This window comes from Nicotiana tomentosiformis, chromosome 6, assembly GCF_000390325.3.
Source record: "Nicotiana tomentosiformis chromosome 6, ASM39032v3, whole genome shotgun sequence".
Classification (NCBI taxonomy): domain Eukaryota; kingdom Viridiplantae; phylum Streptophyta; class Magnoliopsida; order Solanales; family Solanaceae; genus Nicotiana; species Nicotiana tomentosiformis.
Genome location: NC_090817.1, coordinates 45,564,756 through 45,592,069, shown reverse-complemented (window position 1 = coordinate 45,592,069; position 27,314 = coordinate 45,564,756). Strand labels below are relative to the sequence as shown.

At 41.4% G+C, this 27,314-nt stretch overlaps 2 protein-coding genes across 3 annotated transcripts; both read left to right on the top strand.

The window, feature by feature from the left end:
* The first annotated feature begins 497 nt into the window (after positions 1-497).
* Positions 498-25,666, top strand: LOC104086057 (DExH-box ATP-dependent RNA helicase DExH10-like). 2 transcript variants are annotated; one of them, XR_011408551.1, is made up of 17 exons: positions 498-1,625; positions 2,267-2,581; positions 2,690-2,794; positions 2,879-2,947; positions 4,552-4,719; positions 4,799-4,870; positions 4,955-5,071; positions 12,661-12,885; positions 13,016-13,174; positions 21,144-21,233; positions 21,356-21,448; positions 22,810-22,963; positions 23,523-23,671; positions 23,745-23,840; positions 24,507-24,706; positions 24,804-24,896; positions 25,175-25,269. XR_011408551.1 is itself a non-coding variant. In XM_070177321.1 (16 exons), the coding sequence occupies exons 1-16, from the start codon at positions 657-659 to the stop codon at positions 25,283-25,285; spliced, it is 2,985 nt and encodes a 994-aa protein (XP_070033422.1). In that variant the 5' UTR covers positions 499-656; the 3' UTR covers positions 25,286-25,666. The 2 variants fall into 2 exon arrangements, 1 of the variants encoding a protein (XP_070033422.1); XM_070177321.1 differs by lacking the exon at positions 24,507-24,706 and having other exon boundaries at positions 499-1,625; positions 25,175-25,666.
* LOC138893450 (uncharacterized) lies at positions 6,310-20,360 on the top strand. Its single transcript, XM_070178058.1, has 3 exons — positions 6,310-6,724; positions 6,766-8,403; positions 16,787-20,360. Exons 1-2 carry the CDS (start codon positions 6,310-6,312, stop codon positions 8,103-8,105), a joined length of 1,755 nt encoding a protein of 584 aa, XP_070034159.1. The 3' UTR covers positions 8,106-8,403; positions 16,787-20,360.
* Positions 25,667-27,314: the final 1,648 nt, after the last annotated feature.

Genomic DNA, 27,314 nt, shown 5'->3' with positions numbered 1-27,314 from the left:
ATTCTATGTTGAAACATTTAAGATTTTAAAGTCTATTTTACAATATTTCACTTTTAACTTTTTTAGAAATTGACCTTTCGTTCAAAAACGATAAGACTCCATTTTCCTTTAGAAAAAAGTCACGTTGGAGTTAAGAAATGCCCAGGCAATCTAATTTTTCGAAAGGTAAAGGTCCTTATTTTTATTATGAAATATTAAAAGTTAATCCAAGAGAATTGTAAGTAATCGAGTAGAAATGTTAAAATGAGTTTATATAATGAAAATATTTAATTAAAAACTTCTTATATAGTTAAATAAGGAAAGAATTTATAACTAAAATTTTAGTTATTCTAAAGTCCTAAAAATATTAGGAATTTAATTCAAATGACAATTTTATTCAATATAAAATTTATTTTTAAAGGATAAAAAGATAAATAATATTTTTTTAATGGTATTCGTACTTTTAAAGTATAAATTATATTTAAGAGACTATTTAACCAATTCCCAAACTTAAGGGATGATTGTTGTTATTTTCTCGGTGAAAAATGTGAAAGCACGGGTAGATTGCCCTGCGGATCTCAACTCTTTCTTTTCAAGGAATAGGTTTGCTATACCACCGTGTGTTTGTGGTAAAGATTTTAAGACGGGAGGAGGGTTTAAGCCAAAAAGAGTTGGAAATGGAGTCGTCGTCTCCAACATTAGGGAAACGGAAACTAGAGGAAGAGCACGAGGCAGCAGCAGCGTCACAAGAATCTGCTTCGAAAAGGCGAAATTTGGCCGCGGCCAGAACCTGCGTGCACGAGGTAGCAGTTCCCAGTCATTACATTTCAACCAATGACGAATCACTTCACGGTACCCTCTCAAACCCCATCTATAACGGTCAAATGGCCAAAAATTACCCATTTAAGCTGGACCCATTTCAAGAAATCTCCGTAGCATGTTTAGAACGAAAGGAATCAGTCCTCGTATCAGCGCACACTTCCGCTGGTAAAACTGCAGTTGCAGAGTACGCAATCGCTATGTCTTTTAGGGATAAGCAGAGAGTAATTTACACTTCACCTTTAAAAGCTTTGAGCAATCAGAAATACAGAGAGCTGAGTCACGAGTTTTCTGACGTGGGTTTAATGACCGGTGACGTCACCCTCTCGCCGAATGCGAGTTGTTTGGTAATGACGACGGAGATTTTAAGGGGTATGCTTTATAGGGGTTCTGAGGTGTTGAAAGAAGTTGCTTGGGTTATATTTGATGAAATACATTACATGAAAGATCGCGAGAGAGGGGTAGTTTGGGAAGAGAGTATTATATTCTTGCCACCAGAAATTAAGATGGTGTTCCTTTCGGCTACCATGTCGAATGCCACAGAGTTTGCTGAATGGATTTGTAATATTCATAAGCAGCCTTGTCATGTGGTGTATACCGATTTTCGGCCTACACCTCTGCAGCATTATGTGTTCCCTATGGGTGGTTCTGGATTGTATCTTGTGGTTGATGATAATGAGCAGTTTAGGGAAGACAATTTCTTGAAATTACAAGATACTTTTACGAAGCAGAAACTGCGGGGGAGCGCCAATGGAAAGGCTAGTGGAAGAATTGGAAAAGGTGGCTCTGTTTCTGGTAGTGTGTCCGACATCTACAAAATTGTTAAGGTGTGCTGTGTATTCTCGTAAGATTAGCTAAAATAATACTCTCTCCGCTTCAATTTATGCATAATAGTTTGACTCAGTACATAAAGAGGGGCTTTTGAAACTTATAATCTTAAGCACGCTTTAACATTTGTGTGACTATAAAAACTTCTCATTGAGGGTAAAATCAATAGTTTATAGATAGATGCTTCCAAATATAGAAAATGTTTCCTTTTCGGCTAAGTTGCTCGGACTCTTCAGTTTTGGTGCCGCACCTGTGTCGACACGACGTGGGTGTGGGTGTGAGATCCGTACTAGATTTGGTCAATTGATTTTGGGTACTTTGACAGAAATCGACGGAGGAATTCGAGACAAATACAATGGTTTCTTAAATAAAAAAAGAATCTATGGTGGAATTATAATTAGGCATATTTTTATAAATCTATTTTTAGATATTTGAATTACTTTTAGCAGAATCACCGCACCCATATCCGTACCTGGATCCTACCCCTGAATCCTAAAATTTAGATCATGAAAGATCCGACCTCTAGATCCGCACCCGTATCGGATACCCGCACCCGAGTCCGAGCAACTTAGCTTTTCGGGACGGACTAATAAGCAAATAGTATCACATAAACTAAAAGGTTAATTTCTCAATGTTTCAGATGATCATGGAACGGAAGTTTCAGCCAGTCATTATATTCAGTTTTAGTAGAAGAGAATGTGAACAACATGCAATGTCTATGACCAAACTTGATTTTAATACTGAAGAAGAAAAGGAAGCTGTGGAGCAGGTATTCCGTAGTGCAGTGGCGTGCTTGAGTGAGGAAGACAGAAACTTGCCAGCAATTGAATTAATGTTGCCACTGCTTCAGCGTGGGATTGCTGTTCACCACTCTGGTTTGCTTCCTGTTATCAAGGAACTTGTCGAGCTTCTCTTCCAAGAAGGACTTATAAAGGCTCTTTTTGCCACAGAGACGGTAACCCCATTCCTTGCATATCTTATTAGCTTGTGTTAAATTTATCATTACAGGATGCTGATTATACTATTTCCCCATTGTTTTCCCTCCTAATAAATTTTTTAACAGTTTGCCATGGGACTAAACATGCCTGCAAAAACAGTAGTTTTTACCAGTGTAAAAAAATTTGATGGTGATAGCCATCGTTACATTGGATCTGGCGAATATATACAGGTGAGCACGAATTCCATATACACAACATTAGCAATAGTTTGTTTTCAGCTTTTGATTGTTATAATGTATCTCTCTTTCATGCAGATGAGTGGAAGAGCAGGACGTCGTGGCAAAGATGAACGTGGTATTTGCATTATCATGATTGATGAGCAGGTGAGTTAATAATAATATTATCCTCTGAGCAAGCATCTTTTAAGTACCTGCTACTGTCTTCTTGAAATTTATGTCTATTTTCTTCCTACTTTTTTTGATAAATCAAAAGTATTTTCTTTGATTTCATACTAAGTTGGTGGCGGAATTGCATCTCACTCCTACAAATTACAACAAAGAATATTCTTTTTTTGATAAGTACAACAAATGACCCTTGATAGGAAGGTATGGATGTCGAGGATTAGGGTAGTAGAGTAGGTAGTCTAGAGTGTTCATAACAGTAGTATTGGCACGCAGTCTCGCTTTCTGTTGGTAGTAGGTTTTTATGTCTAACCGTTGTTTTCTTTCATTGTTGATCACCTTACTGGCTTGTTGTTTTTATTCTGCTTTTATATGGCTTTTTGGTACTGTCCCTTCTTGTCTATATTTTCATTAATGTGGTGCTTATGCTTTCCTGAGCCGAGGGTCTATTGGAAACAGCCTCTCTATCCTCACAAGGTAGGGGTAAGGTCTGCGTACACACTACCCTCCCCAGACCCCACGGTGTTTGATAACACTGGGTATGTTGTTGTTGTTGTTGTACAACAAAAATATCCTTTTTACACCAAAATACAGAAGGAAGAAAAGGGAGTTTTTGAATCTACCTTCACAATGGAGTTTCAACTGCTCAAACATTCTACTACTCCTTTCTCTCCAAATAAACTAGAAAGAGTGAGAAGCAGTCTTCCACGTTACTTTCCTTCTGGGATCCATCTTTCTCATTCTCCAGCTTGCATAACTTCTATCCTGAGTTCTAGATAGAATCCAGAGTATGTTAAACATGGAAATACTATAGTGGAGCTTCAGTCGATGACTCATCCCGCCAAGGTTGCTGCCTCGTTTAAGACTTTGTAATGATAGCAATGTTCATGAAATTTCCCGTGGGATCTGAAGTCCAATGTACAGAGAACTTGATCTCACTACATGTTTCCATATAATTATAGTGGTTCTATCTTGTGCATGTGTTGGACTTCTGCAGCCTAACATTCAGTCCTATAACGTTGCTGGTCTTATAACTGTGTGCCACTGGCCCTCAGGGATTTCTCGATTATCAGGGGAAAAAGAAGAAGTCTTCCAAATCATTTTCCATTGCTAAGATTTTTCAGGTACAGCGTGATGAAAAAGATTTGTCAAATAAAATTGCTTCAGTAAGGAATCTGTAAGCTGATTTTACTAAAAACACTCCATCCTTTTCCCCTATCCAGTATAGAGTATTTTCTACTAAGTTCTGAAGCTAGAAAGTATGTAACTCCTGCAGCAATTGAGTCATCCTTTCAGGCTCCCACTCCTAGTCGTTAAAGTTCTTCTGAAAGTCAAAACGTACCCTTGTTTTGGTCTATACTGTGGTATTATAGCTTGCTTGCTGCTAGTAAAGCAAAACAGATCTGGATATCTAAGGCAGGAGCCAATTCCTCTTTCCTCTTTTCACTTCCTACAGCTATAGTTAATTTGTGTTGCTTATTGCTGGGTACACCTATGCATGAGGCATACTTAACTATGTCTAGGACAGTCTTATGTGATGGTGTTAGCTCTATAGTGATAACTTACATATCGTGTGATGGTTTCAGATGGAGATGGATAACCTCAAGGACATGGTTTTGGGTAAACCAGCTCCGTTGGTCAGCACTTTTAGGCTGAGTTACTACACAATTTTGAATCTAATGAGCCGGAGTGAAGGTCAATTTACCGCTGAGCATGTTATCAAAAACTCATTTCACCAGTTTCAGTATGAAAAGGTTCGTTTTTAGAAAAACAGCATATTCTATGTCACTACTTTATATTCTATGATTGACAGTGACACTGTCTCTTTGTTAGGCTTTACCTGACATCGGGAAGAAGGTTTCCAAGTTGGAAGAAGAAGCTGCAACGCTTGATGCCTCAGGGGAGGTATAATGTTTGTTTTTCCTTTTACTCGAGAACATATAATTTTTTCTGCACTAGATCCTAAAATAGCTTCTGTTCAACTTGTAGGCTGAGGTTGCAGGGTATCATAAACTAAAGCTTGAGATTGCCCAATTTGAGAAAAAGTTGATGGCTGAAATAACAAGGCCTGAAAGGGTTCTGTATTTTCTTCTTCCTGGTAGGCTGGTAAGTGGTTGTAGGCATCTCTACTATTCTGCTGACTTCCTACTTGACCTGGACATGTCACTTGGCCCTTCTCTGACCCAATCTATGAGTGGTTGTCTTCCCTTTTCTTTTCTGGATAATTCATGCATTGGGTTGAACTTTGTTTAGTCTCTGGAAATATTTTTTTTGACATTGCTAATGCCTCCCCTTTGTTAGTGTACATGGACTTTCATCTACTGCCATATCCTGTAAACTTTGAAATGAAATATGTAACAATGCTACTTACTATTGGTAGCCGGAACCGTTTGCATGGACGTATGCTTCCCCAATGGGAAATGAGCTGCAAGCCCCTTGTATTGCCTTTTTGCAACTGCAATGTAGACACATCTTAGAATTCTTTCTTCTTAAACTTTACTCGTGAATGTTAGATTCACATTTCTGGATTAATTGAACTTGAATAAGGAAATTATTAAAAATGAAGAAAGATTACTTGAGCTTATTTGAGATTTTCTTCCCCCTCCTTTCTTTCTTCTAGCTTTTCCTTTTAAATGTTGGAGTATTAACCTTTTTCAGCAACCTAGCTCGATTCTTTTCCAGTAGGTTCCGGGACGTAAGAGTTCCAGTAACTTGGTTGTGCATTACTTAGTGAATGGTGTTTAGCACCACACATGAAATACATGAGTTGATTAATGATATTAGATTGAGAACACTAATTCTTCTGCCAGAAAAAGCAGAAACAAAAGGGATGGCCTAACAGTGGCAGAAATGACCAAGCCTCTTCCATCTCTTCTTCTTCCTAAATTTCCACCACACCACTCAAGAGCCAAGCCCCCCGCGAGCAAACCCCAGTAACTTTCTCCGTCAACCGATACCTCACGCGCTCCCACGCGCCTCCCACGCGCCTGACTTTCCGGCGAGTCTCAGCCACGCGCCGGCGCGTGTGGCCTTTTCCGGCGACTTTTCAAAAAAACTTTCTTCAGACAACCTCTTCTCGAGGCATTTCCGAGCCATCCCGTACAAGTTTCACCAAATTCCGATGACTTTTTCTTTTTCCGGCCTTTAAACCCTAGTTCTTTTTCTCTTTCAGACAGTAGTGCGAGGAAACATTCCTCCCTTCTGTCTCCACCCACTGTGATTACTGTTATTCTAACAATTGAGGTTTTTCCGGCCAGTTTTTCTGTGGCAGCCGCACTTAGAATATGATGGATTATACAGAGAGAAACTCTTTTTTCTCTCTAGAATCCAGAAAAATGAAAAACATGTCGTTTATGAAAGCTGTCTCTTGGCCATCCCTAGAACTTGGGGGAAGATGCCATCGAAAGCACGACGTAGGACAGGAGCCGCACTTCACGCTGTCCGAGGAGCACACTCTCAGACGCAAGGGTTTCTTGGAATCTAGTCTCATTGGTTCTTTCTCCAAATGGGTTGGTTCTCCGGAGGCTGTTAGAAACTGGGCAGCAGAGGCATGGAACGTCAAGGACGGGCTGAAAATTTCGCAATTGGGGGACACTCAATATCTCTTTCGTTTTGTTGACAAGTCTCAAGCTTCGGAAATTCTTGTCAGAAGAAATAGGTGGTTCGATGGGAACTTTTTAAATCTAGACAGATGGGTGGAGCATGATGGGTGTCTTGACCCTCGCTTCACTGGCGAAACATTGGTGGTCAACATGGTGGGTCTCCCGGTGCATCTTTGGTGTCTTGACCTATTCAAGAAGATAGGGAAATCTATGGGGTTTTTATTGATGTCACTTGCAGTTTACACGATCTCTCGCGAGTGAGGATTGTGGTGAGGAAAGGGGGCAGAATCCCTGTCTCCACTGTGGTGGAAGATGGCTACTTGAGTTATAGGGTTTGGCTGAGCCCTGAATTTCTCCCTATCTTTATGCCTGTGATAGCGATAGAAGAAAAGGGAAGGTTAAACAGAAGAGAAGGGAGGGGAAATCAGTCTCTGAGGGGAGGGGAGGGTTCACCGGATCACTGGATTAAGCCGAAATCAGACGTAAGATCGAGAAGAGACGGGAGGTTTGAAATTGGGGGAGGAAGACAAAATCATAACAGGAGAAGACGTGAATGGGTCAGTGATGCGGGCGGGAAAGGCAAAATGGGACAGTCCGCTTCTACTTATCATAGGGCCGGGCATGCTTTCAGCAAGAATAGGCCTGGGCCTCCTCACATGGGCCCAGCAACTTTCCCCAATTCCATTAGAATTGATCCTAAGGGGCCCAGTTTATTTCAAGCTGCGCATGATAAGGCTTCTAAGCATATGGGAACATTGGTTCCTCCTTCCTCTGGCCATGGTGCTTCACACAGTGACATGTGCCCCTCTACGATGGCCGCCACTGCAGGGGCAAAACTGGCAGAGGATGGTGCTGTTAATCCACGACCCCCCACCTCTGTGGGTCCCGGTTCCATCAACCACTCAACTGCTCCTGGGCTTAGTTGTCCTGAGGACACACTCAAAGTTTCTTCTTTTTCTGGGGAGATTGGTGAGCATGTCCCAATTGATGTTAGTGTCAGACCAGTATCTTCAGTTAATATGCCACCAAGGGTTCCATGCTCTCTTCCGCCATGCTACCCTACTGATGGTTCTGGACTTTCCTATAGCAGCGGGGTGTTATTTTCAGAGGTTGTTGACCCCCAAGGAAATGGTGAGACCATTTCGAAGGTTAAAACTCCTAGTGCTAGCAATGCTATGGTCTTGTATTCCTCTGGTAGTAGCAAGGAAAGGGCACATACAGAAGAAGCCTGCCCAATTTCGTCAAGGACCGGAGGAGGGGATATGTCTTTTTGGATGGAGGACAAACTCTTAAACTTTGGGAAGTTTCTAGGTGTATCTGTTACAGGGAAGAAAGATAGGGTGTTAGAACTGTTGAGGGAGATTGAGCAACAATCTCTTTACGATGGTGCAGGGAGGGAGTTGGGTAAAGATGTTAAGCAAAATAACTTAGGGGATGTAGTGGTGTATCAGAGAAGGGGGCGAGGGTGTGACAAAGAGAAAGGGACCTCGGCTAGGGGAGGTGGGAAAATGGGGGATATTGTCGCTTATGGAAGTTAAGATCCTTTCATGGAATGTGAGGGGGATGAATGACCCAAACAAAAGGGCCATCATCAAAGTGGGAGTTAGGGAGTAGGGTGCCAACCTAGTTTGTTTTCAGGAGACCAAAATGGAAGTTTTGTCGGATGCGATCGTGAGAAGTGTCTGGGGAGGTAGTTGGGTGAAATATGACTGGGTCCCAGCAGCGGGAAGTGCGGGGGGCATCCTACTTATGTGGGATGATAGAAGCTTGGAGGTAAAGGAGATTAGGAAGGGAGTTTTCTCTTTGGCAGCTCTCGTCAAAGATAGAGTAAGTGGGGTGGAGTGGGGATTTGGGGGAGTGTATGGGCCGGTAGGGGAAGGGTCCAAGGTGTCTTTCTGGGAGGAACTGGCCAATATTATGGGGGAATGGGACATTCCATGGGTTCTAGGGGGAGACTTTAACACTATTAGATTCCCGGAGGAGAGATTAGGGTGTAGTGTGCTTTCGAGGGCCATGGAGGAGTTTTCTGACTTCATCAATGATCACCATCTCATTGACCTTCCTCTGTCAGGGGAAAGGTTTACTTGGGCCAGGGCGGAGGATTCCAACTCAAGGTCTAGAATTGATAGATTCCTGACATCTCCCTCCTGGGATGAGCTGGTGCCGAATGCGCTGCAGATTCCTTTACCTAGGTTGACTTCAGATCATTTGCCTATTTTGCTAGATGGATGCAGAGGGAGGGGGTGCGTGCTCCCTTCCGATTCGAAAACATGTGGTTGAAGGTGCCAGGATTCGGTGACAAGGTGAAAGAATGGTGGACAAGCTATGGGGTATCAGGGACACCTTCATACCGGCTTTCGAAGAAACTCAAATTGCTTAAGGGAGATATTATTAGGTGGAATAAGGAGGTTTTTGGGAGGGTAGAGGTTAAAATGAGGGAGCTTATGCATGAATTGAGGGATTTAGAAAGAGGGGAAGGGGCGAGGGAGTTAGACGAATCTGAGAAAGAGAGATTGGGGGAGGTTAAGAGTGAAATAGTCGAGTTAGCAATAGCTCAGGAGACTAGTTGGCGGCAAAAATCGAGGGCGCTCTGGCTAAAGGAGGGGGATTCTAATATCAAGTTTTTTCATAGGGTGGCGGTCGCAAATCGAAGGAGAAACTTCATAGAGTCCTTAGTTGTGGATGGGGTGAGGATTGAGGGAGAGGAGGAAGTAAAAGGGGTGATAGTGGGGTTTTATGAAAACTTATATAAAGAAGAAGTTAGTTGGAGGCCGACTTTGGGGGGAATAGAGTTCAACCATATAGGTGAGGGAGACAACGAGTGGCTAGAAAGGGTTTTCGAGGAGAAGGAGGTGCATGAGGCTGTGTCGTCTTGTGCTGGTGATAAGGCCCCCGGGCCTGATGGTTTCTCCTTGGCTTTCTTTCAGATCTTTTGGGACACCATCAAGGGAGAGTTGATGGAAGCCATTGAATACTTCCATGCGAATGGTGTTTTCGAGAGAAGTATCAATGCTTCCTTTATTACTATTGTGCCTAAGAAAGAAGGTGCATCTTGTATCAGAGATTACAGGCCTATTAGTCTCGTGGGAAGCATTTACAAGATTATTTCTAAAGTGCTTTCCAACAGACTTAAGAAGGTTCTTGACATGACTGTTTCGTCCTCCCAGAATGCGTTTGTGGAAGGTAGGCAGATCCTGGATGCTGCCTTGGTGGCAAATGAACTTGTAGACTCCAGAAGGAAGAATAGAGAACCCGGCTTACTATGCAAGTTAGATCTTGAGAAGGCTTTCGACCATGTCAATTGGGAGTTCCTGGACTTCATTATGATGCAGATGGGTTTTGGGGAAAGATGGAGGGGATGGATAAAGTTCTGCATTTCCTCAGTCAGATTCTCTGTCCTGGTTAATGGTAGCCCGTGTGGTTTCTTTGGCAGCTCCAGGGGTCTCAGGCAAGGTGGACCCCCTATCCCCCATGTTATTCATTCTAGTGATGGATGCTCTGAGCAAAATGATAGATCGTGCGGCGGGCGGATGCTTCTTGAGAGGATTCTCAGCTCCGATTGGGGTGCTCAGTGCCCGAAGAGTCTCACATTTGCTTTTTGCGGATGACACACTGGTTTTCTATGATGCCGATATGGATCAGTTGACCTACCTGAAGCAGGTCCTGCAGTGGTTTCAGTTAGTATCAGGACTCAAAATCAACATCGGCAAGTGTGAGATTTTTCCGGTAGGTGAGGTTACTAATTTTGATGCCTTGTCTGGTGTTCTCAGATGCAAGGTGGGCTCCCTTCCCACTACTTACCTGGGCCTCCCTTTGGGCGCTTCATATAAGGATACTACGGTTTGGAATCCAGTGATCGAGCGGGTTGAAAAAAGATTAGCAGGGTGGCAGAAACGGTATTTGTCAAAAGGAGGTAAGGAAGTGCTTGTCAAAAGCACTTTATCGAGTATGCCAACCTATTACTTATCCCTGCTGCAAGCACCGGTGATTATCACAGAAAAACTGGAGAGACTTCAAAGGAACTTTCTATGGGATGCGGCGGATGGAACTAGAAAGTTTCATCTAGTGAATTGGCAAACAGTCACTTCCCCAAAGAAGTGGGGTGGACTTGGAGTGAAAGACCTTAGGGTATTTAACAGAGCTTTAATGGGAAAGTGGCTGTGGAGATTCGGGGTAGAAGAGCATGCTCTATGGAGGGAGGTCATAGTAGAAAAGTATGATTCAACGGGAGGGGGTGGAGGACCAAGGCGATCACAACACCTTTCGGGTGTGGCATGTGGAGGAGTATCATGAAGAATTGGGAAGCATTCAGTGGCAACATCACTTACAGGGTGGGAGATGGAAGGAGAATCAGCTTTTGGAATCATAGGTGGTGTGGAGAGGACTCTTTGAGGGTCTCCTTCCCCCACGTCTTCAGAGTTTCAAACCAGAAGGAACTGATGGTCCAACAGATTCGCAAGGAGCATGAAGGGAGGGTAGTATGGGACCTCTCATTCAGGAGGAACATGCAAGATTGGGAGATTGCGGAGCTTCAAGTTTTGTTGGCACTGCTATACGGGCAAGACATGCTCCAGCCATCCTGCGACTCTTGGAGATGGGGCTTGCGTGGCGATGTTTTGTTCACCGTAAAGTCCTTTTACCAGAGTATGTTGGTGAGAGAGGAGACCACTTTTCCATACTCCTCGATCTGGATTCCTAGGGCGCCCACGAAGGTGTGCTTTTTTGCATGGCTAGCGGCAAGGGGAGTGATCTTGACTGCTGAAAATCTCCGAAAAAGGGGAATTACACTTGTTAGTTGGTGCTACATGTGTAAAAGCTCAGGAGAAGAAGTTGATCACCTTATGTTGCATTGCCCTGTGTCCTCAGCTTTGTGGAGGGCAATCCTGAATCTCTTTGGTGTTCAATGGGTGATGCCAAGCACTGTAAAGGAAATGTTATATAGCTGGGGCAGTTTTCGTAGAAGAAGAAAGCAAAAGGCATGGAAATTCGCTCCGTTAGCTCTCATGTGGGTAGTATGGGGGGAGAGAAATAGGAGAGCTTTTGAGGAGATTGAGTCTCCTTTTTCACATCTTAAGAATAGTCTTTTATCTTTGATCGCTTTTTGGTGCACTCACTTAGCCCCTACTTGTATAGAAGATTGGGCGTCCTTTGTAGAGAATCATGTTCTGATGTAAATTCTCTACGTCTTTGGTATACTTTGTGTACACGGGAGTTCTCTCCCTTTTGATTAATACAATTTACCTTATCAAAAAAAAGAATAAGGAAATTATTATAGAATGTTATATGTGATACATTAGGATATACTGTATTTAATTTTAGAACTACTTTATAACCCTTCTTGCATGCTGGTAATTAATCAAGTAGTAGGAAGTTCTCTTGATTCTTTTTTTCACATTTTCCTTTTCTTGGTCTAATTATAGCTCTCTTTCACCTGTCAAAACATGATTTGGGACATTAGGAGGGTAAAGTAGAAGTTCAGAACATGTTATGGGAGTTGGGACATTGAGTAGGTAAGGTTAAAAGTTTATAGCTTTAAATGGTGGGTCAATGTTGAATTGCAAGATGCTCTATATTTGATTATATCCGAGTCATACTGGGAAAGTGAAGTGCATAAGTAGACAGAGGAGTCCATTTCTCCTGATGAAATGTCATTGCTGCTAGTCTGTGTGCATTTCAAACATAGTAAAGATGGTGAATCACACGAAGGGGAACCGTCCATGCTAAAGTTGCTTCTATCGGGGAGTGGTTTCAATTGAATCCCCTTTGTTGGAATTTTTTTTACAAAAGGGCAAAAGCTAGTTTCTTTTTTGTTATATTTAAACTGTTGAATCCCCTTGACATAAGGGAAAGTTCTTGTAAAGCGGAAGAGGGGTTAAAGATATGCTTTAGGTCACAGGTTCATATCCCAGGTGTGACATTTTTGAATCCCTTTGTTTAAATTCTCACTCCGCCACTGACTTCTATGGTATTTTGTTCGTATTGCTGTTTGTATTGACTGGAAATTCATTCACCTAATACATTTTTTGGTAACTCCATTAGAGAGTTCATGTTTATCTTTTGCACGGACACTGAGCATTGCATTGTTAATGGCAGGTTAAGGTACGGGAAGGTGGAAAAGATTGGGGTTGGGGTGTTGTAGTCAATGTGGTGAAGAAGCCTCCAGCAGCATTGGGTTCTTTGCCTGCTGCCCTCTCTGCTTCACGTGGCACTGGCTATATTGTGGATACCTTACTTCATTGCTCGCTGGGTTCCAGTGAAAATGGTTCTCGACCCAAACCATGTCCCCCTCGTCCCGGGGAAAAGGGAGAAATGCATGTGGTGAGTACATAATACTGCTGTGTTGTAGTTTTCTAAAAGTCATATATTGCACACAAGTGAATTAGATCAAGAGCAATAGTTGTATTCTTGAGTGTGTTTCTGGGACATGACACAACATTCCAATTTGTAGGTTCCTGTTCAGTTACCCTTAATTTCTTCTCTCAGCAAGCTTAGAATATCTGTTCCTTCTGATCTTCGACCTTTGGAAGCGAGGCAAAGTATTTTGCTTGCAGTACAGGAGCTTGAAAAACGTTTCCCCGAAGGCCTCCCAAAGCTTAACCCTGTAAAGGTATGAATTTTCAGTTGCTGGTTTCATTCTTGATTTGGAATTTTTCATTTTAAAAAGGATCAGGTCATTGATGAGTATACTCTCTTTTCTCGTTCCGGGATGTTTATCTGACTATAATAGCTATGGGTCAGAAACATTGCTAGTGATGTATTTGCAAAAACCGCAGGTCAAAAACCTGAAATACGTGTCGCTCATAGGGATATTTTTCTGACTGAAAGCTGTGTGTCAGGAACATTGCTAGTGATTTTTAAGCAAAACCTGCTGTCAAAAGCTGGAGATGAGCATCACTTATAGGAACTGTAGCTGACTGTAATGCAGTAGTAATTATGGCACGGGGTGTCTTAAGAAACAAGGAAGGCTCTATACGCTTTGTGTTGGTTTGTAGGGTTTGGTAATATCATATAGGTGCCTTTAGCAGTTAGTCAAAGTGAAAAGATGTCCTATGTTGGTGACTGATGCGCCCTGTGATTGTTGTTCAAGCTACCTACTTGTAAGGCATTTGTCAATTAATTCTCTCAGTTGATGCTTTTACGACTAGGCTGGATAGACACTAAAATAAAATCCTATAAATAATATTTCAGTGCAAAATGGGAGATATATACCACATAGATATATTAATTGATTTCTTCAAGTCCTTAAATGAGAGATAGGCCTGTATTCTTCTGCATCTTAACTACATACACCTTTGGTGCGTTTCTTTTTGTTTCTTTAGTAAGATACTAAAATTCATATCTTACTTATCCAAAAGGAAAAAGTCTCACAGCTGATGCCTCCTTAAAGCACAAAAAAGAAAACAAAATATGAAAATAAAAGATCACAGTTAAAAGAAAGAAAAGTGGTGGAAATTGTTTCTGTGGAATACTGGGTTGGTAATTGAGGATTTTTTTGATAGGTCCTTTTTGATACTTTCCTACCATTTCCAACTCTGAAGTTTGACTTGTTAATGAGCTTAGGCCAGCTGCATGACAGAAGAACTGCATGACAGAAGAAGACCTGGTAGAATGAGTGAAACAATTCCCACTCACCTGAAAGTTGAAGATTCCCTCAAATCTGATGCTAGGATACGGATCTGATGCTATCGCGACCATAACCCAGCTAGAACCTCCGGCGTACGACCACCCACGCGCCCTCACGCGCGGCCCAGTTCCAGCGACTTCTCAGCCACGCGCCGGCGCGTGAGGCAGATCCCGGCCAGATCTCACTTTTTCCCCTTCAGACAGCCTCATCGCGAGGCTGTTCCGAGCCTTCCAGTCCAAAAATATCCAAATTCCGACGACTTTTACTATTTTCCGCGAGGGGTGAGGCTTTCTCCGACCAGACCTCACTGCTTCTCCAGACAGCCTCTTCGCGAGGCTTTTCCGAGCCTTCCCATCCCAGTTCCTCCTAAATCAGAAGATTTTTTCTATTTTCCGGCGAAAAACTTCAGATTCAGGCGGCATTATATGAATTTTACGGCATCATGCAGCACCAGAGCTACGGATAGCATTTTGGGACAGTCGAATTTAGATATGATGGACTCTAGAGAGAGAAGCTCCTACTTCTCTCTAGAATCTAGAAAGCTGAAAAACATGTCTTTCATCAAAGCTGCCTCTTGGCCAGCCCTAAAACTTGGTGGAAGATGCCATCGAAAGCTCGATGTAGGGCAGGAGCCGCACTTCTCGCTGTCTTAGGAGCACACCCTCAGGCGCAAGGGTTTCTTGGAATCTTGTCTGATTGGGTCCTTCTCCAAATGGGTTGGTTCTCCAGAGGCTGTTAGGAACTGGGCAACAGAGGTATGGAACGTCAAGGACGGACTGAAAATATCGTAACTGGGGGACACACAATATCTCTTTCGATTTGTCGACGAGTCTCAAGCTTCAGAAATTCTTGTCAGAGGAAACAAGTGGTTTGATGGGAACTTCTTAAAGCTAGACAGATGTGTGGAGCACGATGGGTGTCTCGACCCTCGTTTCCCCGGCGAAACTTTGGTGGTCAACATGGTGGATCTCCCGGTGCATCTTTGGTGTCTTGACCTATTCAAGAAGATTGGGGAAATCTGTTGGGTTTTTATTGATGTCACTTGCAGCCTACACGATCTCTCGCGAGTGAGGATTGTGGTGAGGAAAGGGGGCAGAATCCCTGTCTCCACTGTGGTGGAAGATGGCTACTTGAGTTACGGAGTTTGGTTGAGCCCTGAATTTCGCCCTATATTTATGCCTGTGGTAGTGGCGGGAGAAAATGGAAGGTCAAATAGAAGGGAGGGGAGGACTCACCGGATCAGTGGACTAAGCCGGAATCAGACGATAGATCAAGAAGAGACGGGGGGGTTTGAATTTGGGAGAAGAAGACAAAATTTTATTGGGAGGAAAAGACGTGAATGCCCTTGGGTTAGTGATGCGGGGTGGAAAGGCAGAATGGGCCGGTCCTCTTTTAACTATCATAGGGCCGGGCAAGATTTCAGCAAGTATAGGCCTAGGCCTCCACACATGGGCCCAACAACTTTTTCCAATTCTATTAGAATTGATCCCAAGTGGCCCAGATTATATCAAGTTGCGTTTGATAAGGCTCCTAAGCATATGAGAGCAATCGCTTCTTCTTCTTCTGCCAATGGTGCCTCACACAACGGTATTTCTTCACCAAGCACTAGTGACCTGCGCCCCTCTTCGGCCGCTGCTCCAGGGGCAGCACCGGCTAAAGCTGGTGGTGTTATTCCACGGCCTCCCGCCTCTGATGGACCTAGCTCCATCGCCCCCTCATCTCCCCCTGTGCTTAGCTGTGCCGAGGTTACAATACAAGCTCCTTCCTTTTCTGGGGAGATTGCTGCGCCTGCCCCAATTGATGTCAGTGGCGGGTCAGTAATACCAGTTAATATGCCGCCAAGGGCTCCATCACGACTCCCTGCCAGAGGCATTAATTTCAGAGGTTGGTGCCTCTCAAGGAAACGACGAGATCCTCCCGGCACCTAAAGTTCCTATTGCTAGCAATGCTATGGTCTTGTACTCCTCCGGTAGGGGCAAGGAAAGGGTACATACAGAAGACGCCTGTCCAATTTCGTCACGGATTGGAGAAGGGGATATGTCCTTCTGGATGGAGGATAAACTATTAAACTTTGGGAAGTTCTTAGGTGTTTCTTTTGAAGGGAAGGAAGATAGGGTGCTAGAACTGTTGAGGGAGATTGAGCAACAGTCTTTTTATGAAGGTGCAGGGAGGGAGTTGGGTAAAGGTGTTAAGCAAAATAACTTAGGGATGTAGTGGTGTATCAGAGAAGGGGCCGGGTGTGTGACAGGAGAAAAGGACCTCGGCTAGGGGGGGTGGGGAAAAGGGGGCTATTGTTACTTATGCAAGTTAAGATTCTTTCATGGAATGTGAGGGGATGAATGACCCAAACAAAAGGGCCATCATCAAAGTGGGAGTTAGGGAGTGGGGTGCCAACCTAGTTTGTTTTCAGGAGACCAAAATGGAAGTTTTGTCGGATCAGATCGTGAGAAGTGTCTGAGGAGGTAGTTGGGTGAAATATGACTGGGTCCCAGCAGCGGGAAGTACCGGGGGCATTCTACTTATGTGGAATGATAGAAGCTTGGAGATTAAGAAGGGAGTTTTTTCTTTAGCAGCTCTCGCCAAAGATAGAGTGAGTGGGGTGGAGTGGGGATATGGGGGAGTGTACGGACCAGTAGGGGAAGGGTCCAAGGTGTCTTTCTGGGAGGAACTGGCCAATATTATGGGGGAATGGGACATTCCATGGGTTCTGGGGGGAGACTTTAACACTATTAGATTCCCGGAGGAGAGATTAGGGTGTAGTCTGATTTCGAGGGCCATGGAGGAGTTTTCTGACTTCATCAATGATCACTTTCTCATTGATCTTCCTCTGTCAGGGGAAAGGTTTACTTGGGCCAGGGTGGAGGATTCCAACTCAAGGTCTAGACTCGGTAGATTTCTGATATCGCCCTCCTGGGATGAGTTGCTGCTGAATGTGCTGCAGATTCCTTTACCTAGGCTGACTTCGGATCATTTGCCTATCTTGCTAGATGGATGCAAAGGGAGGGGGGTGCGTGCTCCTTTCCGATTCGAAAACATGTGGTTGAAAGTGCCAGGATTTGGTGACAAAGTGAAAGAATGGTGGACAAGCTACGGGGTATCAGGGTCACCTTCATTCCGTCTGTCGAAGAAACTCAAATTGCTTAAGGGAGATATTATTAGGTGGAATAAGGAGGTCTTTGGGAGGGTAGAGGTCAAAATGAGGGAACTTATGCATGAATTGGGGGAATTAGAGAGAGGGGAAGGGGTGAGGGAGCTAGATGAATATGAGAAAGCGAGATTGGGGGAGGTTAAGAGAGAAATAATCGAGTTAGCAATAGATCAAGAGACTAGTTGGCGGCAAAAATCGAGGGCGCTCTGGTTAAAGGAGGGGGATTCGAATACCAAGTTTTTCCACAGGGTTGCAGTCGCAAATCGCAGGAGAAACTTCATAGAGTCCTTAACTGTGGACGGGGTGCGGATTGAGGAAGAGTAGGAGGTAAAATGAGCGATAGTGGGATTTTATGAGAACTTATACAAAGAGGAAGTTAGTTGGAGGCCTACTTTGGGGGGAATAGAGTTCAACCACATAGGGGAGGGAGACAGTGAGTGGCTAGAAAGGGCTTTCGAGAAGGAGGAGGTGCACGAGGCTGTGTCGAGTTGTGCTGGTGATAAGGCCCTCGGGCCTGATGGTTTCTCCTTGGCCTTCTTCCAGCTCTGTTGGGACACCATTAAGGGGGAGTTGATGGAAGTCATTGAATACTTCCACGTGAATGGTATTTTCGAGAGAAGTATCAATGCTTCTTTTATTACTATTGTGCCTAAGAAAGAAGGCGCATCTTGTATCAGAGACTACAGGCCTATCAGTTTCGTGGGGAGCATTTACAAGATTATTTCTAAAGTGCTCTCCAACAGACTCAAGAAGGTTTTTGACATGTCTGTTTCGTCCTACAAGAATGCGTTTGTGGAAGGTAGGCAGATCCTGGATGCTGCTTTGGTGGCAAATGAACTTGTAGACTCCAGAAGGAAAAATAAAGAACCCGGCTTACTGTGCAAGTTGGACCTTGAGAAGGCTTTCGACCATGTCAATTGGGAGTTCCTGGATTTCATTATGATGCGGATGGGGTTTGGGGAAAGATGGAGGGGATGGATCAAATTCTGCATTTCCTCAGTCTGATTCTTTGTCCTGGTTAATGGTAGCCCGTGTGGTTTCTTTGGCAGCTCCAGGAGTCTCAGGCAAGATGACCCCCTATCCCCCATGCTATTCATTCTAGTGATGGATGCTCTGAGTAAAATGATGGATCGTGCGGTGGGTGGAGGCTTCTTGAGAGGATTCTCAGCTCCGATCGAGGTGCTCAGTGCCCGAAGAGTCTCTCATTTGCTTTTTGCGGATGACACCCTGGTTTTCTGTGATGCCGATATGGATCAGTTGACCTGCCTGAAGCAGGTACTGCAGTGGTTTCAGATAGTATCAGGACTCAAAATCTACCTCGACAAGTGTGAGATTTTCTCGGTGGGTGAGGTTGCTAACATTGATGCTTTGTCTCATGTTCTCAGATGCAAGTTGGGCTCTCTTCCCACTACTTACCTGGGTCTACCATTAGGCGCTTTGCATAAGGATACTACGGTTTGGAATCCAGTAATTGAAAGGGTTGAAAAAAGATTAACAGGCTGGCAGAAATGGTACTTGTCAAAAGGCGGTAAGGAAGTGCTTATCAAAAGCACTTTGTCGAGTATCCCTACCTATTACTTGTCCCCGTTGCAAGCTCCTGTGAGCATCACAGAAAAACTGGAGCGGCTTCAAAGGAATTTTCTTTGGGATGCGGCGGATGGAACTAGAAAGTTTCATCTAGTGAATTGGCAGACAATCACTTCCCCAAAGAAGTGAGGTGGACTTGGAGTAAAAGATCTTAGGGTATTCAACAGAGCTTTGCTGGGGAAGTGGCTGTGGAGATTCGGGGTAGAAGAACATGCTCTATGGAGGGAGGTCATAGTAGAAAAGTACGATTCCACGGGAGGGGGTTGGAGGACCAAGGCAATCACAACACCGTTCGGGTGTGGCATGTGGAGGAGCATCATGAAGAACTGGGAAGCTTTCTATGGCAACATCACTTACTGGGTGGGAGATGGAAGGAGAATCAACTTTTGGAATCACAGGTAGTATGGAGAGGATACTCTGAGGGTCTCTTTCCCCAACATCTTCAGAGTTTCAAACCAGAAGGAATTGATGGTCCAACAGATTCGCAAGGAACATGAATTGGGGTAGTATGGGACCTCTCTTTTAGAAGGAATATGCAAGATTGGGAGATTGCGGAGCTCCAAAATTTGTTGGCACTGCTATACGGGCAAGACATGCCCCATCCATCTTGCGATTCTTGGAGATGGGGGTTGCGTGGCGATGGTTTGTTCACCGTAAAGTCCTTTTACCAGAGTATGTTGGTGAGAGAGGAGACTACTTTTCCATACTCATCGATCTGGATTCCTAAGGCGCCCACGAAGGTGTGCTTTTTTGCATGGCTAGCAGCGAGGGGAGTGATCTTGACAGCTGAAAATCTGCGAAAGAGAGGAATTACACTTGTTAGTTGGTGCTACATGTGTAAAGGCTCAGGAGAAGAAGTTGATCATCTTCTGCTGCATTGCCCCGTGTCCTGGGGTTTGTGGAGGGCAATCCTGAATCTCTTTGGTGTTCAATGGGTGATGCCAAACACTGTAAAGGAAATGCTATATAGCTGGGTCGGTTTCCGTAGAAGAAGCAAGCAAAAAGTGTGGAAGTTCGCCCCGTTAGCTCTCATGTGGATAGTTTGGGGAGAGAGAAATAGGAGAGTTTTTGAGGGGATTGAGTCTCCTTTTTCACATCTTAAGAATAGTCTTTTATCTTTGATCGCTTTTTGGTCCACACATATAGAAGATTGGGCGTCTTTTGTAGAGAATCATGTTCTGATGTAAATTTTCTACTTTTTGGTATACTTCTTGTATGCGGGATTTTTTTCTCCCTTTTGATTAATACAATTTACCTTATCAAACAAAAAAAAAGAAAGAAAAATTACAGAAAAGAGTAAAGTGGGGAAGTAATATCTTAATAAGCTAAACGGACCATTGTTATCATTTTGTCTGATCTTGCTGCCGAGTTCATTGCCAATTTCCATATTACAGAGCTTCCGTAATATGTAGCTGAGAGAAAAATTACAGAAAAGAGTAAAGTGGGGAAAGTAATATCTTAATAAGCTAAACGGACCATTGTTATCATTTTGTCTGATCTTGTTGCTGAGTTCATTGCCAATTTCCATATAACAGAGCTTCCGTAATATGTAGCTGAGTAACAGTTCTTCTGTGATATGGGTAAAAATTTCTATATTTGTATATTACTTTGGTTGTCACGTAAGTTTAGCTTCACAAGAAGTAATAGTTTGTATTTGGTGGACAATTGGGAGAGAAAGAAACTCAAGATGCTTTGAAGATTTGGCCAACTCTGAACAAAGGATCAAGCTGAACTGTATATTTTTATTCTACTTTTGGTGTAAAGAAACTGTTGTACAAGATGTAGAGATCTCTAGTAGATCTCATTGGTTCCTTGTAGCTGTTACAAGATTGTTTTTGCAACTTTTTGGGTCTTGTAACACTGTTTTTACTCCTTAGCAGTCTTTGTGCTAAGGACTATCTTTTAATATAATGAAATCTGTTACCTTCTCCAAAAAAAAAAAAAAATGAAGTAATAGTTTGTTCTCTTTTTGATATCTGTATGTATGGCCTTAGCACAGCCTTTGTGCTACAATTATATAATATGTTGCCATTCTCAGAGAAAAACAAGAAGTGATAGTTTGTTTCTTGTGTTAATCATTACTATGATGGAGTTTGCTGGTTATGAAATGATCCTTGCAAAACATTTTAGTATATCTTTTACTATATGTTTATTCTTCAACTTTGAGGCACTGATTAAAACAAGGGTTTGGTGCTTTCCTAATTCTTAAATTTGTAGGACATGGGCATTGAAGATCCTGAAGTTGTTGATATGGTAAACCAGATTGAAGAACTCGAGAAAAAGCTGTTTTCTCATCCACTTCATAAGGTATGACAAGAAATTTGGTATTGAATGATCTGTTAATTCAGTGATGAGACATTAAATCTATAAATCATGGTTTACTTACTGTCACTGCTTTTGCCATTTTCTGTTGCATACATGTGAGACAGTCACAAAATGAACACCAGCTTAAGTGTTTCCAGAGGAAGGCTGAAGTGAACCATGAAATTCAACAGCTCAAGTCAAAAATGCGTGATTCACAGGTAAATCTCCTATGTTGCTTGCTTGTCGACATTAAAGTAATTTTTTTCCTTTCTTTATTCTTTTATTTTTTTTCTCAATTCGGCTGGATCAAGTCTGATCCATTAGCCGGGTTTAAGTTCTTATCATTTAAAATTCTAACATTATCTATCTCATGGCACATAATTATTAGCTTTCATTCTTCTCTTGTTACAGTATTTAATTATTATTGCTTCTCTATTTTGCTTATCCATCTTTTATTAATATTTAGTTTTGAGATTTTTCCTATGTCTTCAACTTTTCTAGTAAGTGATCCTTAGGCCTCATTTGTTTGCACTTAATGGTGGTCTGAATCTTAATCATTCAGATCTCAGACATCAAGTGCGTTTGTTTTTAAAGTCTGAATTTTAATTATGCAGATCTTAATCATTAAGCATGTTTGTTTTTTTACTTCACAACCACTTAATGGGTCTGAATAGGTCTGTATGATTAAGATCCATAACAGAGACTCAATTTCATTAAGATACTATCATCCATATTCATTATTAATTGTCGCCACCGCCTACCATTATCAACTACCACCATGCTACCACCACCACCACCATACTCAACCACCATCACCACCATCATCCTCAATCATAGCCGCCACCATAATCGACTACCACCACCCGCCATCCGCACCACTTCCACAACCATCATTCTCAACCACAAACACGCATCCACCTCAACTACCACAACTAACCACCCCTTCACCATCAACAATCATAACTGGCACTACCCATCATTATAAACTACCACCACCCACCACCACCTTCCTCAATCACAACTACCACCGCCACCCGCCATTATTAACTATCACCACTTACCACCACCATCATCGATCATAATCGCCACCACTACTAATCACCACTAGCTACTACCCTGAACCACCACCATCAACCAAACCTACCACCAACCACCGCCTCTAGTCGACATTCACAAGCACCACCGTTAGCCATCACTACCAGCAACTACTATATTTTAAAAATATTATATATATTTTATTGATAGAATATTAGATTAATTAGTATTTCATTTGAATTTTATGTTTATTAATTTTCAAATAAAGATAAACTTTATAAATTCAGATATTAAAAATCAAACAGTCTTAATCATTTAGTATTCAGATCTTAATACGCATTTTAATATTCAGATGTGTATTCAGATTTAGATGTCTTAATCTTAATACACATCTTGATAATCAAATGTGTATTCAGATTCAGACGTCTTAATCTTAGAAAAAACAAATGAGGCCTTAGAGTACTTAACAATTATAACTCTTTTTACTGAATTTTTGCTATTTTATTTACTTATAAGTTATAACAAAATATGGCAAAATTTTCAGCTTAAAAAATTTCGGGATGAACTTAGGAACCGCTCCCAAGTCCTAAAAAAGCTGGGTCACATTGATGCTGATGGTGTTGTGCAATTGAAGGGGCGGGCAGCCTGCTTGATAGACACTGGAGACGAACTTCTTGTGACTGAATTGATGTTTAATGGTAATATAATTGTTGTTCGGAAGCTTTGTGCAATTACTAGCTTCTTTGTTTAGGTGGAAACAAATAGCTTTCATTTTGAAAAATGAGAGCAGATGAAGGCTATGTTGTTTTGAACTTTGAATCTTAAAATGGAAACTGTATCAAATTAACCTGAGTGATTTGCATTTTTTATGGTTTATTGCATGGGCCTTAAACTTGATAGAACTGCTGAAGCTAAATAAAATATTTTACTCTCGTTTCTTGGATCATGTTGAAGATTTGTGTACAACTACGATGGGTTGTTCTGGAACTTAAACTTACAGATCTGCTGAAGTAAAAAAAAAAGGTTTTATTCTTCTCGTATATTTCCTTGTAGCCCTATAGTATAGCCCAAAAACTACATACTTTTGCTAACTGGATTTTGAATACTCTGGTCACTGTAGCTTCACCTTAGGTAATCAGGCCCTTTTAATGTGGTTTAATTTCCAGTGAGACATGGGGCCAGGCGTTGGAATATCTTGTGGCATTCCTTTGGTGGTTAATCGCTGATATCTGGTGTTGTGAATGATTTTGTGGGCAGGTACATTCAATGATCTTAATCATCATCAAGTTGCGGCTCTTGCAAGTTGCTTTATCCCAGGCGACAGATCAACTGAACAAATACTTTTAAGAGATGAACTTGCAAAACCATTACGACAGCTACAAGATAGTGCAAGAAAAATAGCAGAGGTGAGTTGAAAGAGGAATATGACACCTTCTATATTTCCATGTCAGAAGCATGGATAACACCAAAACTTTGCAGATACAAAACGAATGCAAGTTGGAAATAAATGTCGATGAATATGTGGACGCAGCAGTTCGACCATTCTTAATGGATGTTATTTACTGTTGGTCAAAGGTGAGCAAAAAAGATATACGTTTCATGTTTATTTCCCAAAATGATTCATGCCCTTTTCCCAGCACGAGTATCAGATTTATCTTGTTGAATGCTGATACCATCATCTTGCTAGTCAAACTCTCAAGGCAGTTGGAGATTAAAGCCTGTTTGGCATTCTCTTCCATTCAAAGAATTTTGTCATTAATAGGACATCATCTTGCTGCACCATTGCCTTACAAGGTCCCTCGCACCCCTCCTTCCTTTATTGTTTGCTTGTCCTGATTGATAGGTACACCCTCGGTCTTATTTATGTGACGGTGTTTGATTGGGCACAGTGTTTAAGAAATTTAAGAAGACTTTTAACATGTAAACCAGATATATGAAGTACCAAAAGTTCTCCTTTTTATTTAAATGAGTGATGATGGGGGTTCCAATGTCACATCATTAAGGGTAAATGAGGATATACTAAAATTAAATAGTTTCCAAAAAGAGAAGGGTGTCAATCATTTTGGGACAGACAAAAAAGGAAACCATGTCACTTAAATTAGGATGAGGAAGTAATGCCAGTAAACTACCCAAAGACCCAGAAAGTTGGTTGTGGTTATGCTGTAAACATGGGATACTGTTGGTTGTGGTTATGCTGTTACTTCTTGTAGTATTCTTGATTTGTTCATCTTTTTGCTCAAGGTCCAAGATCATGATTTACATGGATCGAATCCCCTTCAGTCTTAGTACGTGATGGATACATCAGCTGTTCAATCTTCAAAGGGATCATTTTTTTTGCATCCGAGGTCCTTTGCTAAAAAAATGAAGGAGGTTGCTAATTACCTGAAATACCTTTAATAGAAACAAGAAGGCTTACTTTGAATCTTCCAAAGTTGACCTAGGTTCTTTCCCTGCCCCAATGAAAACCTAAAAGAAAAGAAAACACTGGAGATTTCATCTTGCTCTAACTTTTGTTAATGTGCATATACTTTCTCTTAGGGTGCATCTTTCGCGGAGGTTATACAAATGACGGACATCTTTGAAGGTAGTATCATACGGCTGGCTAGAAGGCTTGATGAATTTTTAAACCAGGTAACTGATTAGATCATCAGTTGTGTTTATGAATAATACGAGATATTAAGTATCATTGTTCATGGCCATCTACTTAGCGCATCAGGAGAGGACTCCCATTAATGAATTTTCTTTTGATTATACTTATTTGTTCAATAAGCTACAGTAAACAAGCATGTCAATGGTACCTGTAGATCTGCAATAGTAATATGAGTTTCCTGTCCCTTATACCTAACAGCTACTCCGCCTTATTAAATTATAAAGTCAAATTCTGAGACTTGTTTTCTTGGGACTTACAGTTGAAAGCTGCTGCACATGCCGTGGGAGAAACAGATTTAGAGAATAAATTTGGTGCAGCAAGTGACAGTCTTCGGCGAGGGATAATGTTTGCAAATTCTCTCTATCTATAAGAGTGGAGTATATTTTAGAAGTAGATCAGAGCTGGAAGTTCTCATTAGCTGTATATCAATGCTGTGTAGTTTCTCTCCCTCCCTGTTATGGGACTAGCTGACAGATTGTTCTTTTATTATTTTCCTATTTTTCAAAGAAATAGTTTCTTATTTCTAGTGATACCTTGTCTAGTTGAATGTTGCAAATCTATAAGCTTGCTGTCTCATTAAGATTGTAAGTGATACACTTTAGTGCCAGAAGGTACTTTTGGCTGGAGCTTCATTCTTTTTTTCGGAGATGTTGAAGATTAATATTGTTAATGGTGCCAAAATACAAGAGGAGTGGCAAAATATGTGAATTTCGACTTGAAGGATTATGGATCATCCAAATATGTTTTGATATTTTTGTGCCCTTTATCAAATAAATAATGCCTTTTGTGATTTTGGATTTTACTCCTCAGGTAACTGTAATATGTCCCAAAATTTTGAAAGAAAAATGCCTCGTAGGTTCTTGAGGAAACTACAGGAATAGCCACAAACAGATTAACAGTTAGCCATTAAGTCATTTTACCAAAAATAGCCACGAAAAGTTACAAATGATCTATAATATTAAAAAAAACTTAGGAAAAAAAAGGTTTTCTTAATGGATATGGTTGGTATTCGTTGAAAACATACAAACAAGGAATTTGAGATTGGAGGTGATTTGGACCGGGTTGAAGTCAAAATTTGTTATTAATGATGTACAACATTTAAAAAATTAGTCAATTTTATTTTTCAATGGGCATGGTCGGAATCCGTTGAAAACACTTAGATGAGGTAATATATAAAATTTGAGGAAGATTGGAGGTGATTTGAACTGGTTTGGAGTCAAATTCATAGTTAAAATTGAGTTTGAAAATTTCTCTACGGACATATGTATCTAATATGTATCTCATACATAGATATACATGGATACATAAGGAATATATATCGATACACATTTGATACATATCGGATACACAAACGATACATTGGAGATACACAGTGAGATATACATATTATCTTCTTCCATGTTCATCTTCTACCTCAAAGTTGACTCAAATTTCAGTTCAAACCACCTCAAATCTTTACCAAGTCGTCCTTAAATTGAGATTCAAACTCCTTGAGATGTACCCAATCTATTCCAACTCCTTGAGATGTACCCAATCTATTTCAACGCTCGCTCAAAATAAATTCCAATTTTAAAAACCCAAATTTTCAAATTGAAGCTTATGTGAGCTTCAACTAATTTCAATGGAGTCCAAAGCCCAACTAAGAACGGTTGTGATGATGAGGATCAAATGGTAGATAAATGAGACATATAGAGGCCCTTTTCTTTGTAAACACTAAACACCATTAAGTTAGACTATATCCTAACGCAATGCATACAATTCCACTCTTGATTTAGATAATTAATAATGGTAGTAACCTTTAAATCATTTTTAATCTAATATTCATATAATTATAACGTACATTGTAAAGAACAACAATAATTCTCACACGGTCCAAAGACCAGCTTTGTTATGAATGATTTGTAATCCCTTTTCTTTCTTTTTTTCTTTCTTTCTAAGAAGCGTACAAATAGCTAATTCGGTTATTATTGGTAGAATTTTATAGTAATTGACTAATATTAGTAATATTTTATAAATCAGCTAATATTAATAGCATTTATGCTCTTAAAGGCCCCTAGATTCTTTTCAAGGGAAATTGATCTTAGCTTGGATCACACACTATTTCTTAGGTTGGTGTATAAAAATAGTATTATTCAACTTATCTCGAAATATTTTTGGCATTTCTATGTAGTTCATTTTAGTAATTAATTTTATAAGAAACTTCAAACCAACCAACTTTGGATATATTAGTCATGTATGTACCTACAGTAAGTAGAGGCGGACTCAGGATTTTAACGTGAGACTTTAATGTTCAGGATACCAAGTTACTTATCATAATCATTTTCAAAGTTTTTCAAAGTATAGATACATACATATACTAGATTTCTATCGAAACTTACACATCCGGTGACCCCTCATTG